The sequence below is a fragment of the Lonchura striata genome, chromosome 35 (genome assembly GCF_050655825.1).
Source record: "Lonchura striata isolate lonStrDom1 chromosome 35, ASM5065582v1, whole genome shotgun sequence".
NCBI lineage: Eukaryota > Metazoa > Chordata > Aves > Passeriformes > Estrildidae > Lonchura > Lonchura striata.
Window position 1 is genome coordinate 1,979,965 of NC_140737.1, and position 14,707 is coordinate 1,994,671.

Below are 14,707 nucleotides of genomic sequence, written 5' to 3' on the forward strand. Positions count from 1 at the left end.
AATCCACTGCAATATCTCCTGAGGTATTTCTGCAATTCCTAAGAAAAATTTCCCCTAGAGAGGGAAGTCACTCCCCAGCCAAGACTTCCAAACTCTCCATTCCCTGGCTGAGCCATTCGTGTGGTACATGAGATTGCGCGGTCATTTCATTTGTTTGCCCCTATTTGCCTCCCCTCTCTCCCCCTCACCGTTTTTTCTTTCAGGTAGAAGATGGCATAAAAAATTGTCTCACCATAAAAACCCAAACATACAACCACCACCAACAACACCTTATCCCCAGCAATAATAAATTCAATTAACTTCCCCAAGTCAGTTGTGTCCATGAGTGACCTCTCCCTGTCCTTACCCGGACCCTGGAGCCTCTCCTTGTGTTCTGTTCCCTGCCCAGCCTCAGTGACAGAGCGATTTTGGTGGCACCAGGCACCCGGCCAGACCCAGCCAATCCCAACAATCCCTGCGTTAATTCACTCCACCATTAACCAGCCCCACGGCAGGTCTGGCTACAAGGGGAGGCAGCGAAAGGAATACAAACTGGGAAAAATGGGACACAGTGAGAGGAGAGATGTGCGATTGGGCGAAATCTCCCTCCCCGAACTGCCAGGGGGAGAAGGAGGGAGAATCTGGTGCAAAGTAAAGGGGAGAGGAGAAAGCATAGGGCTGGAGCTGTGGAAGGCAGATGGAGATGGCCATGGGCAGCCGGTGTTTTCCTTTCCAGCTCTGTGGAGTGAATGGGAGCGGTGTAAAATCCGTCAAGAAACAAAGAGGAGAGAGAGCAGGTGGTGGAAACCGCTGACAATTTGGATTCAATTTATCTGTCTGAAGTACAAACGCCAGCAGTCTCCTAGCAGTGACAGATGCCCACCTGTGATGTGTGTGCTCTGCTGCTCCTCTGGCTGCAGCCCGTCAATTAAAACCTCCATAAGCATCTTCCCGGTGGCTGCTTCGCTTTTTGGGGCCATTTATGGCAATTACGCAGGGTTTTTTAAACTTTTTTCTGTTTTTTCGGGATAGAAGGGACCCCCTGGCGGGGACGCCCCCGGGTCAGGTGCCTCCGGGCTGTTTTGAGGCAGGAGGAACCCATTGCGGCAGTGCGAGACAAAGTGGGGAGTGGGATTTACAGAGGGGCCCGGCCGGACCTGGTGGGGCACTCTGCGGGAATAAGACATTGACCCGCATGGGGTCAGTGAGCAGTTTGAAGGGTCTGAGCGTGGAAGGGGCTCACAGCTTCTCGTTGAGACAAAAAAAGATAGTTGGAGAAGCTGGTAAGAGTCGCCTTTGCCCCTGAAAGGAGTTCTACCAAGGTCATTGTCGTGGAAATGAAGGAGAAGAAAAGATAAACGGGGTGGGGGTGGGGGGGGCGACCTTGCAGGAGTTGGATGTTGGCGGAAAACAGTTGTGGAGACCACCTTGCACCAATGAACATGATATTAATTTATTGTATACAATGAATAGGTATAAACTTTGCGAGAAGGTATAAAAGACAGCCTGCTGCTAAAATAAACAGAGCGAAGCCATCTCAAATGCATGGTGGTCTTCTGTGTGTTACCATTGTCTCAACAGTGACTTCCGAGTGCCCTCCTGATCTAAAGAGATGTAAATGTTGATCCTCCTCGGCTCGGGACCTGGCCCCTAACAGCTGACAGGATCCGCAGGCAGAGCTCCATGGTGATAATCTTAGGTCGCGCTTTCCTGCCCAGCTCCGATCTGCTCCGGGAGACCCCAAACCCTCTGCTCTGTCCCAGACTGGCCCCAGCGGTTCCTCCGCTGCTGCAAAACCCGGCCGGTGACGCTGAGGTGCTGCTGCTCGCCGGGAGCGTCACGGCAAATCTTTCTGAAAAGGGTTTTTCAGTGGATGGGAGCGATTTTCCAGGGTTCCTGGGCTCCACAGGTTCCGCGGCTCCTTCAGTCATACGGGGCGGCCGAGAGCGCTCGGTGCACAGTTGCATTTTTAAATTTTATTTTATTCTTTACCTTTTCTTGCACTCGCACCTCGCCCGTGCCTCGCTGCGACTCCTTCAGAGACCCAGGGGGCAGCGGGGGCACAAACCTGAGCCGAGGGTGGGGAGGGACTCCCGATGGTGGGGCAGGGACCGACCGGGTGTGGAGATGAGCTGTGACCTTGAAAGGTGTTGCTTGATACTCCGTACTTTACTTTTGGCAATAAGAGGTCCTTCAGCAGCAATGTCTCTCCCAGCCACTGGTTTCTGGCTCAGAACCAGCTTGAAACGTGGACAAGAAACCCTAAGTCCCAGCAGAAAAAGCTCTGCCATTACTTTTTATTTTTTCACAGTTTTTGTTTGTTTGTTTGTTTGTTTTTATTTTTATTTCTGAGACATATTTAACTTTTTTTTTTTTTTTTCTATAATCCCGTGTTTATTCTCTATCCCCTCACCCACAGCCACTCTGGTGCCATGAGGCCCCAGCTCAAAGGGAAGCCACAAAACCCTCTGGAAATAAAGCCAGTCTGGGGGAAAACCCTACAAGGGGGATTGAATTCCATGGATAGCACTGGCTGAGAGCTGGAGATTCCAAATGCTCCAAGAAGCCAGAGAGAACTGCACTGGCACCTCTGACACTCCCGAGCAGAGTGACCTCTCCCACCCCCCAAAATATGCAGGTTTGGGTCAGCTGAGGAAAAGAGCTGGAAAAAGGGACTGGAAAGGGAATGGAGCTTGAGAGGATCCCTCAGCTATCGCCCGGAAAGTAAGGGCTTTCTGCAGGAAAGCCACAGGAAAGTCCTCCAAAAACCAAAAAAATAATGATTAATTTTCTAACTCTTTCCTCTCCTGTTTCCAGAAGGTCCTGTACGAGTCCTGCTGGGAGAAGCCAGGGGTGGGGGTAGACTCAGAGTCTAACTGGGGAGAAAAGTTTAACTGGGGCAAGGAAATGTTTATTGTAGGGAGAAAATGTGAATGGAGGGTATTTGAATGGGAGGGGATGATTTGAATTGGGGAGAGAAAATTAAGCGGGGGAGGAGCCCCGGAGCTCTTGGCTGTGTTCTGAAGGTGCTGCCAGCAGTTCCCCTGCTCCCACTCCCCAGGCTGGGGGTGCAGAGCTGCCGCTGCTCCCCAGGAATGTCACAGGATAGAAACTCCATTCAAGCTTTTATGTTCCCAGTCACTCCCAATAAGATCCCAGTTACCCCCAACATGGTTCCAGTTTCTCCCAGTCATGCCCTGTATGGTTCCTTCCACTCTCAGTCATTCCCAGGAGTCCAGTATGGCCCCAGTAACTTCCAGTATGAACCCAGTCACTCCCAGTCACTCCTTCTAGGATGTCATTTGCCCACATCATGGTCCCAGTTGCTCCAAGCATGATCCCAGTGAGTCCAGTCTCACCCAGTATGATCCCAGTAACTTCCAGACACTCCCAGTATTAGGGGACTGACTCCCAGTCAGGTTTAATCCTTGTTACCCCCATGTAAGAGACAATCCAAAGTTTCCTTCACTTGCCTCACAATTGTCGCAAGGACCCTGAAGACCCCCGACAGGAGTTCTGGCTTGGCTGAGGTGGATGTGGACACTTGCCAAGTGACTGTTTGCAGGTGCACTAGCTGTATTTCTACAGAACACTGCATTTGAGCAGGTTGTGACAAGCGGTGGCTTGTCCCTCATGCCTGCACCTGCTTCACAGACCAAGGGGTCTCTTCACAATGGCCCATCAGTCTTCCCAACCTTCTGGCCAGATGTCACTGGCTTTGGCTAAAGACTATATAAACTGTAACATTTTTGGGATGACTTTGGTTAATTCCCATGCAGAATGGCGAATCCATGTGGCTGGACCATTGAGGGTCTTGTCTCAGATGGTGGTAGCTATTCCCCTTTCCCCTTTTTCTTTCTATCCTTTATTTCCTTTCTGTCCCCTCTATCGCATTTGCTGTTGGTACCACAATAAAGGTGCATTTGTTACAATTAAACTGATGGTCCCTTGCTGTTTGCCTTTTTGCACTTTTGGGATGGATTAATGAACCATCATGACACCGCGCACGAGTGGATCGTTACACCCCAGTATGATCCCAGCAGAATATCTGGGGGGTCCGCAGGGGTCAGGACCCCCCAAAACCTCTCACAGACACCCCAAGCCCCTCCAAGCACCCTCCCAGTTGCCTGTCTCCATCCCAAAACCCCCAAACCCTCTCCTAGTCCCTTTCCAGCCCCACAAGGACTCACCAAGACCCCTCCCAGTCCCTTCCCTGCATAAATACCCTCATTCCAACACCCACTTTTGCATCCCATGTCTCATTCCAGTCCCTCCAGGCTTACTCAAATCCCTCCCAGTTACACCCAGCACCTCCAAACTCCCTCCAATTCTCATCAGGACACCCAGAACCCCATCCCATCCTCCCCAACATCCTTTAACCTCCTTCTCAGCCCTTCCACACCCCCCAGCCCCTCTCCCAGTTTAAGCCAGGCTATCTCAAATATCTCAGTTACTACCAGCAGAACCCAATCCCCCTCCCAGTCCCCCCAGTGCCTCCCCCCTGTCCCTGGTGCTGTGGGGGCCGGGCTGTGCCCCAGTGCTGACTCAGGGGTGCTCCAGGCTGATGTGCTCCACCTGGCAGCTGCAGGTGACCCTGCCCTGGGAGTGGGGGGGGTTTCCAGCAGCACCAGGAGCTGGTGGGTCCAGTCCCTGCTGGGGACCACATTGGTGGCCACCACAGAGAGCTCCTGCTGGCCCTGGAACCACCTCAGCTGGGTGTGGCCAGGGTAGAAATCCATCACGGACCAGAGTAGGCAGCCGGGACCAAGCTAGGAGCTCGAGGGTTCCAGTGAGATGGACACACTGGGGAGCACTAGGAGAGAGTGGGGACACGCTGGGATCAGTGGGGGAGGGCACTGGGAGAGACAGGAGAGGGCTGGTGTGGCATTGAGAGGGACTCGGAGTGCACTGCGAGGACTGCGGGAGCACTGAGAGCGAGCAGAATGGAATGGGGGGCACTGGGAGAGAGGATGGAGGTCTCAGAGTGAAATGAGAAGGACTGGGAGGGAGTTTGTGGACACTGGGAGGGACTGTGGTGGCACTGCTATGATCTGTGAACCCATCCCACAGCCAGCAGCCTCCTCACACTGCTGCAGCCCCAGGGGTCACTCTGCCACAGGGTCAATCCTGCCAGGACAGCTGGCTCCAGGGGGAGCCCCTCTGGCCATGGGGCTCCATGAGGTCACAGCCTCCTCTCAGGCATCCCCCTGTGCCAGGGGGCTGCTCCAGGGGCTGTGGGGGTGATCTCTGCACCTTGGGGATCTCTGCATCCAGCACCTCCATCTTTAGAACCACCAGGGATTGGCTCTGCTGGACACTCAGGATGCTTCCAGCAGCTTATCTCAGAGCCCACCCCACTACCACAACCAGTCTGTGCAAACCAAATACATCCCAAAAAATGGGGTCCCAGATATCCAAGAACTCAGATGCACCCCAGAATGGGATGGAGGTGTTCAGGGACTCAGCTGCACCCAGAAATGAGGCCCCAGGTGAGGATGTTCTCTGCTTGGCTGAGCCCTGCCTGAGGGCTGGGGCTGAAGCAAGGGGGGACAACCTCCTCCAGCGGGGATGTCCCACAAATGGGGGAGCCCCACAAGATCCTCAGAACTCCCGAGGCTGGGCTGGTCTTCCTGGATGGAAGTAGGCACCAAAACTGCTCCATCCCTGCCCTCTGCAACTGGAGAGGAAATAAATGAAAAGGCCCAGGAGCTGAGAATGAATGGGAGAGATCCTGCCCTGAGCATTGGCATGGGTATAATAGACCCAGCCTGGGCACAGGGAGTGGATTTATTACCAACCAAATCACAGCAGAACAAGAAGGGAAAGAAATCCCTCCAACACCTTCCACATATCCGACAGGGATCACCCAGAACAGGGATCACCAGGGCTCTTCCCAAGGGGTTGCTGAGGATCATCCAACGTGGATTCTCCTTGGTGGGTGGAGCTGGAGCAGCGCACGAAGCTCTTCCTGCATTCGGAGCACTCGTAGGGCCTCTCCCCAGTGTGGAGGCGCCAGTTCAGGAGGAGGCTGGAGTTGTGCTTGAAGCCCTTCCCGCAGCCGGGGCAGCGGAAGGGCCTCTCCTCGATGTGAATGCGCTGGTGCAGGAGGAGACGGGATGACCTCAGAAACCGCTTCCCACACTGGGGACACTCGTAGGGCCTCTCCCCGGTGTGCAGCATCTGGTGTTCCCTCAGGCTGGAGCTCCGCCTGAAGCTCTTCCCACATTCCAAGCAGGTGTGGGGCCGTTCCCCAGTGTGCATCCTGCTGTGGCTGATGAGGTTGAAGCTCTTGCTGAAGCCCTTCCCACATTCCCCACACTTGTAGGGCTTTTCCCCCATGTGGATCACCTGGTGCTCCCTCAGATGGGAGCTGTACCTGAAGCCCTTCCCACATTCCAAGCACTTGTGTGGCTTCTCGCCAGCCTTAGGCGTCTCCTTCACCAGCTCCGAGCTCTGGCTGGATCTCTCGCCGCCTTCCTGGCACAGGGCATGTCCCTCCTTCCCACAGCTCCCTCGGCAGGCTTTGCAGACCCTCCTTGTGAGGAACCTCTGGGCCTTTTCCTCCATCCACCCAAGGCTTGGCAATGACAAATCCTGGTTTGGGGAAAAAACAAGGGGTGAGAGCCTTGGGCTGGGGGTTCCTCCTGCAGAAGTACATCGCTGGAAGTCTTCAGGAGTCTAAACAAAAAATCTGTGAAGCACCAAGATTCAGCTCCCAAAATGACCCTCATAGGAGATCCACCTCTCTTGTCTCTCCGGTCTGAGGTTTGGTCGTTTCCATTCCTTGAGCTGATAGGGGTCCCGTGGCTCCTGGGGTTTCCCCTCTCTGGGGTCTTGCTTACAGATGACCATGGGGGTTTTGCTTACAGATGACCATGGGTTTTCCCAGTGGTCCCTGACTCTCTGCTCCAGGATTCCAGGGGTCCCCACACTCCAGGCTCTTCCCTCCCCACTTCAGGCTGCCAGGTCTCACACAATTCTGGAATCACCCCTCTGACTTTTACCCATTCTAGGGGTCTAGGGGTTCCACTCCACTGCTCTTCTGGAGGAGTCCCCAAGACTGATGTCCTCCCCCTACCAGTACCTGGTGATTGCCATGAGGACCCCCAAATATCCCCCAAAGGGTGATTTAAGACTCAGCCTTGGGGTCCTGCAAGATCCAAATATGCCCCCAAAAACCAAACCCTCCCAAGGACCACAAAGGTATTTGGGTCTCTATTCTGGAATCTGAAAACTCTAAACATTCTCCCTAGAGGAACTCCTCTGGAAGACTCCCTGCTACACCAGTAGGATGGAAACTTGTGCTTCTCCTTCTGCTGCTCTTCCTGCCCCACCTCCTCCTTGACCACACTGGATGCCCCTTTCCCACCCCCTTCTGCCCCATGGCTGCCACAGCACCAGCTGCTGGGTGTGGGGAACAGCCCCACAAGGTCGTCTGGGGATCCCCCCAGTGCGGATCCATCCTCTCCCACAGCAATGGGGAATTGCTTCAGGGATTGAATGATGGGGACACAAAGGGACCACCATGAGAACCTCTTTCCTGTTGTCTCTCCTCCTGTTATCCACCTCTCCCATCCCTTTTCCATCATTGCCTCTAAATCCCAGCTCCCCTACGGCTCAATTTGGGGGTGACCCAGTACCCTCTCTCACTCCATCTAGGTGTCCTAAATGCCCTTTTATGGCTTCCCCCCCTCTTTCCTGTCATGTTGAAAGGAGTAAGATGGAAGTGTCTGTACAAAGAGGTGGTGTGAATATCCTCCAACATAGAGCAAGGAGTTTGTAGATAAGGAAGTGACAGGAGAAACCATCAGTGTCAGAAAATGTTATTAATCAACAGGAACTGCTGCTCAGCTAAAGTCCAGGTAAATTCCAGAACTGTGTGAAGAACAAAGATTTAACAGAGACATGAATATAGTATTGTTTACAAAAGGGGAGAATGTTGAGGCAGTTTGCACATTCCCGCAGAGATAATTAAGGACATGGACACCCAGGGAGGCAATAAGGGAAGTGGAGAAGGGATTTCGAGAACAGGGGATGGATGGTGTTGGTGTGGTGGGAAGGGCCTGGGTGAAGGGGAGCGTGCAGCAATATGATTAAGGCAAGAAGCAGCAGAAGAACCTGTATGAGAAGAAAAAAAAAGATGTAAAAGAGAAGGAAGATAAAAATACAAAGGATTGAGATTCTTTACAGCACCTTCCTCCGTCTTATACTCAAAATAAGTCAGCTGCAGGTCCTTTCTAGGCCCGGTTGCCCAGACAGGAAAAGCAGGAGGTCAGGATGCCAGGGGTTTCTCTGCGGTGGCAGCGGCAGCACCGGGCGCAGAGGTGCGGCACCGGGAGCACGGGCTGGGGCCTGTGGGGAGCTGCGGGGCCGGGCCGGGGCTGTGGGGCAGCCGGGGCTCAGCGCCGGGCGCTGCCTGACCCCACCAGCCCCGGGCAGGGCCGGCAGTGGCCCCCGGCCCCCAGGAGGCTGCGGGACGCCCCGGCCGCTGCCCGGCCCCGGGGAGCTGCCGGCCCTGCCCGCCGGGGGGGCCGCCTTTGGACACTGCGGCAGGACAGGCACCGGCTCTGCCACACGGGCTGGGCAGGGACCCTGAGCACAACGGGGAAAACAAAGGAACAGCTGGGAAATGCAGAGTGCACATGGAAGGATCAGGATTTGCTGTTCAGGATTTGCTTTGGGTCCCTGCAGAAAGGAAAGCTTTTGCAGAAAGCTCAGCAGCTCTCAGAGGATGAGCACCCACAGGCAGTGACCGGGGCTGCAGGAGTGGCACAAGAAGGCCCTGCAGCACTTGGGCACAAAGGCACAGCAGCTGAAGGCAAGAAGGGATGAGCAAAAGGCCAAGCTGAAGGCAAAGGCCACGGCAGAGTTCCCACAGCCCCTGAGGGATCAACCCCAGAGCCCAAGGGGGCCCCAGCACCCAGGGCATGATGGGGTCGGCCACAAGCACCTGGCAGAGGCATTGCCCTCCTGGCCAGGGCAGAGCCCACCCAAACAGCCCCTGGGAAGGAGTCAGGGCTCCAGCTGCAGCCCACAAGGACACTGCAAGCACAGACAGCAGCACCCTCAGCAGGAGCAAGTCCATCCCTGCATGGACATGGATTGTCAGGGCTCTCTGAGCTCCCATCACACAAGGGCACCACAATGGAGCCCTTGAGAACATTCAGGGTGGCTCTGAATCAAGAGGCCTCTCCTGATGGACGCAGGGGCCTCTCAATCTCCTTTGAATCTCAGATGTAAGGGGGGAAGATTGTCAAGAAGTTGTTTGATCATTCAGGAGCTAAGGGGGAAAAATGAGCAGGTGAGTATTCTTCAACCACTATTAATTGATGTGGGAGATAGATTTGAAATGCATGGATTTCTACTTCCTCCTGATTGTGATCATTATTTACCTGGGAAGGGATTTGATGGCGAATGTGGAAATACAGATTTATATTCTAAAAGGTAAAGCAGAGGCTAATGCTGTACCTTTGACTCAGATAAGTGGCAAAGCCAGTGCCGAAGTGAACACAGAGGTGTGGGCAGCCGCAGGGAAAGAGGGAAAATTTGATGTGGAGCCTCTCCAAATTACTTTGAAGCAACCAGGACAAGTGGGGTCTAAAAGCAACACCCTGTTCCAGGGGAGGGAAGGAAGGGCTCACAGCCTGGTATGGAGTCCCTGCTAAAGGCAGGGCTCTTGGAGCCAGGGATGTCTCCCTACAGCACTCCTAACCTGCCAGTCAAGAAAATGGATGACTGGTCATAAGGAAAACAGAATTTTCAAGTGTTAAAATGAAGTTTAACTGCGGCTGCTGCCCTGGCCCTCCTAGACAGGAAAAAAGAATTTGAATTGTATGTGGATATTAAACAGGGCCATACCAAAGGAATTCTTCTGCTAAAATGTTTCACCCGTGGCCAGAGCAGCCTCATTGTCTGCAGAATTCACCTTTAGGCTTCATTTTTAAAAACCAGAAGAGCTTTAAAGATGACCTTTAAACTGGTAAACAGTTAATATTGTATTGTTAAAAGTAGCTTTTAGCCACACATGAATCACAGAATGGCTTACCAGGAAAAGAAGATTCCTTCCAGGCAGACAGCAGAGGAGCTTTAGAAATGCAAATTAAACTGCTGGGGCAAAGTGGGAACAATGTTCCTCGGTCTCTTGCCTGGGGCAGGAATTGGCTGATTCCCTCTGCCCCTCACCCCAAGCTCTGCCTGCTTGCACAGATGGAATCTGCACTGCTAAAGGCAGAGCCCATGGTGAGCATATCTGACTCTGCAACAGAAATGGCTGAAGCTGCAGAGGGAAACAGCAAATGGAGAATGTCATAAAAACTAAAATAAGTGGGGGGGGGAATCATTCCTCTGTCCACTCCAACATGTGCTGTCACTGTCTATGTTATACAGGGTGTATTAGAGCACTGGAGTTTTTTTTCTACCAAAAGTACAGAGAAATCAGTTGGAATCCAAACATTTGATTATTTAATTAGAGAAAAGCAGTCAAGTGATGCAGCCCTGGCTGGAGGCAGCACCCAGAAAAAATCCTACAACACCATGGACCAGCCCCTGGGAACCCTAAGGAACTCATATCAGGAGACAGAGAAACCATTCATCATTTCAAAGGCATCATTAGATGACAAGCTGTTCTCCTAATAAGAACCAACCAGACAGCTCCAGCTCCTGACCTTCCTGCTGACCAATCCACTGAAATGAGGAACACAACATTTCACCATGGGATGGGATCAGATTATCTTATAGCAGAAAAAGGAGGAGTTTCTGGAAAATTAAATGGCTGAAACTGTTGCTTGCAAAGAGATTATAAAGGAAAAGTGGTGAAACAGATAAGAAAGGAAATAAGAAAGCAGCTCATGTTCCAGCCAAACTTGGAAAGGATGGGAATAGGACACGGTTTTGTGGTTCCCTGGCAGACCACGGATTAAATGATTGCTGTTTCTCCTCTTATGTTTTACAGCAAATCTCATCTGTTTAGAATGGGACATGGGCATGAATGGAGATGTGGGGACAATGACAGGGATGGAAACATGTTGGGGAGACAGCCATGGGTGAGGACATTGTGGGACATGGGCAGTGACAAGTGGGGACACAGCCATGGCTGGTGCCATGGGAGGAACTTGCAGGGGATGAGGGGGATGCTGGGTTTGAGGGAGTTGAGGGTTCCTGGGCAGGACTTGGGCCTTGCTGAGGCCTTTGGGGAGCCCAGGCCGAGCGGCTCCGGCTGCGCTGGGAGACCCTGGCGGAGGTTCTGGGGCAGCTGCTCAAGGACCCCTGACCTGGAGCCCCAGCTGGGCACTGGGCCCCTGGAAGGGGATGAACGTCCTTGTCCCTAGGAGGGAAACCCCAACACCCCCAGGGTGTCGGGGACAGCTGAGGGGCTACAACAGGGAGGGGAAAGCCCGACAGAGCTGTCCCCCTCCTAAGCTACATCCCAAAAGTCCCAAAACTCAGGGATTCCTCCCAGGAAAAAGCAGCCAGGAGGGATGTGAATTGAGAGAAAGAGGATGTGTGACTGAGCAGGAGTGGCCTGGAACCCCCAAACCCAAGCACGGAAGAGGGGGTTGGGGATTTATGGGATGGTTGGGAAGGGGCAAGAGAATGGGGGAATAGAGGGGGCTGGGACCTCCAAAGAGTGGGGCAGGGTGCTGGAAAGTCCAAATTGTGTTGGATCTGTAGATTTGGGGAACAAGAAACAGGGGGAGAGGGGAGGGAAAGGTGTGATTGAGATTGAAGAAGCATGGTTCCCTGTCTAGCTGCACTCGTTCCATTGAGCAATTTCCTGCGGCTTGGGGTGGGGGTCCTCGCAGATTCGCACTGCTGGGAGACCCCACGCCCTCTGCCCATCCCAGCGAGTCCGTGTCGCTGGGGCCCTCGAGCTTCCAGCTCGGCCCCGGCTGCCCTTTCTGTTCTACCCTTTCCACACCCAGCTGAGGTGGTTCCAGGGCCAGCAGAAGCTCTCAGTTGTGGCCACCGACGTGGGGGGACTGGACCCACCAGCTCCTGGTGCTGCTGGAAACCCCCCCAGCATGGGGTCACCTGCAGCTGCCAGGTGGAGCACCCCTGAGCCGGCACCGGGGCACGGCCCGGCCCCCACAGCACCGGCAGGGGCTGGGAGGACAGGGAGGGGAATTGGAGTCCTGAAGTTAACTGGGAGCCTTTCACTGAGAACCCCTTCCCCCTGTCCCACCTCCCCCTATCCCCCTCTCCCACCCCTTTCCACCGGGTCCCGTCCAAGCCCCGCTCACCCGAGAGCTCCTCGCCTGCAGCCGAAGGATGGAGGAGGAGGAGGAGGAGCGGGAGGAAGAGGAGGGGTAGAGGAGGAGCAGGAGCAGGAAGAGGAGCGGCCGGAGGAGGCTCCACGTGCGTCCTTCGCTCGCTGGATCTGCGGCTCCTTCGCGCTGGGAGCATCGCCCCCTGCATCCCGCAGGGGACCGGGGAGGGCGACCTCGCTCCGAATATCTTGGGCGGTCCCGGCAGGGTTTTTTTTTAAGGAGGGAGGGATATTTGGAGCTCACCCGAAGTATCTTTTGGGGGTCTCTGTTTCTTTTTATTCGGGACGGGGCGGGCGGAGCGATGTTTGGATCTTGTAGGAGTCCAAAGCTGACACGAAATCCCCTTTGGGTGGATACTGCGGGGATCCTGGGAGGTGTTTTTTTTGGGGATGTCGCGGTGCGGCTGCCGGGTGGGTGGGGGATGGAGGTCCCTGGAACCACGTGCCGGCAGCAGAAAGGGGAGTGGAGTCCCTACCCTGAAATGGGGGCCTGGGGAGGGGGGACCCCGACAGCCGGGCGTGAAGGGAGCCTGAAGAAGGAGCAGCCCAGAGAAGGGATGAGCCTGGAGTGGGGGACACCCTGGGACACCAAAGTGGGAATCCCAGAGAGAGGGAACCCCCTAGACTCCCGTCACCTCGGAGCAGAGAGTCAGAGGAGGGGGGACCCCTGGGACCCCAAAACCCTCGGCATCCCTTAGTGCAACCCCAGAGAGGGGTGGACCCCTGGGACTCTCATCAGCCCAGAGAAGTGGGACTCCCAGAACCCCAGCGTGGGGGGATCCCTGGGAAACTTGGAGCAGGCAGAGATTCTGCAGAGGAGGAACCTCCTCCCGTACATAGGCAGGACCCGCAGCATCCACAAGGGGAAACCCCAGGGAGGGTTTTTTTCCTCTGAGTCTTGATGTTTTGGAGGTTTTTGTGGACACGAGATATCTTCTAGAGATGGACTTCTAGAGATGGACTCAGGCAGGAGGAACCTCCAGGCCAATGTGCTCACCCCTTGTTTTTCCTTCAAAACCAGACTTCTTATTCCCAAGGCTTGGCCAAATGGAGGAGGAGGAGGCAGTGAGGAAGATGCTCCAGACACCCAGGCAGCTGAAGAGGAAGTCACTGCCCCTTTTCCTCTCTCTCCTGCTCCATCTCCCAGCCCAGTATGGCCCCCAGCTGTAGGACAACCTCTCTTCCAGTGTCGTTCTGCCAGGGATGGACTGGGGGGATCCCCTTCCCTCTGGCATGGAGTCAAATCCCATCTTCTCCTTGTCCTTCCTCTCCTTGCTCATTTTCCTTTCTTCTTCCCCTCCCTCCCTCCCTCCCTCCCTCCCTCCCTCCTTCCTTCTTCTCCCTTTTTTGTTCTTGTTCCTTCCTCTCCTTTTGCCTTTTCCTTCTTCCTTCCTCCCTTTGTCCTTCATGCCCCCAGCACTGAGCTACAGACAGAGACCAGGGTGGACAAATCTCCACAGCAGAACCTTGTGGAAGAAGCCATTTTGAGCAGCTCCAAGGGGCAGGAATCCAACAGGGAGGAAATGCCAAAGGGATGCCCCACAAGGAGGGGCTCCAAACCCAGCCCAGGGTGCTCTAAGTAGCAAAGATCTCCCCACTGCTTCATCCAGAAATCCACTCTGGTGGTCCATGAGCAGCTTCACACCAGGGAGAAACCCTACATGTACTTGGAATGTGGGAAGAGCTTCAGCCACACCTCCCACCTCTTCATCCACCACCAAGTACACATGGGGGAATGGCCCTACAAGTGCTTGGAATGTGGGAAGAGCTTCAACTGCAGCTCCTAGCTCATCCCCCACATGTGCCAGCACACAGGGGAATGGCCCTAGAGTCTGGGGAATGTGGGAAGAGCTTCAGCCTGAGCTCAGTCCTAGTCCAGCACCAGAAGATACACTCAGGGGAACAGCCTTACAAGTGCTTCAAGGGTGGGAAGAGCTTCTGCCACAGATCCAGCCTGATCGACCACTAGAAGACCCACAGTGAGGAATGGCCCTACAAGTGTCCCAGATGTGGGAAGGGGTTTCAGACCAGGTAAAATCTCCTCATGCATCAGCAAACGCACATGGAGTAGAGGCCCTTCCACTGCCCTGACTGCAGGAATGGCTTCAACCACAACTCCACCCTCACCATCCACTGGCACATCCACACCAGAGAGAGGCCCTATGAGCATCCTGAATGTGGGAATGGCTTCTATCAGAGCTCTGCCTTGGCTTCACACAAATGGACCCACCTGTAAGGGAAACCCTGCAAGTGCTGCAAGTGAAGGAAGAGCTTCTTGCGCTGCTCCAACTCCATTCCCCATGGGAGGATTTGCGTTGGCTGATCCCCAGTGATCCCTGTTGTGCAGAGCCCTGATTACCCCTATTTTAGGTGAACTCTTTTGAGAAGACACATGTCTGGTGGTCTCCACATCCTCCTGATTCCCTCTGGGCATCTGGGTGAAGGAAGGGAGGGACAGGGACA

The 14,707-nt window shown here is 54.4% G+C and overlaps 1 protein-coding gene across 1 annotated transcript; it reads right to left on the reverse strand.

The window, feature by feature from the left end:
* Positions 1 to 1,412: 1,412 nt before the first annotated feature.
* LOC146764244 (uncharacterized) lies at positions 1,413 to 12,307 on the reverse strand. The gene is made up of 2 exons (XM_085565354.1): positions 12,219 to 12,307; positions 1,413 to 6,573 (listed from the first exon to the last, which is right to left on the reverse strand). The coding sequence occupies exon 2, from the start codon at positions 6,544 to 6,546 to the stop codon at positions 5,842 to 5,844; it is 705 nt and encodes a 234-aa protein (XP_085421480.1). The 5' UTR covers positions 6,547 to 6,573; positions 12,219 to 12,307; the 3' UTR covers positions 1,413 to 5,841.
* Positions 12,308 to 14,707: the final 2,400 nt, after the last annotated feature.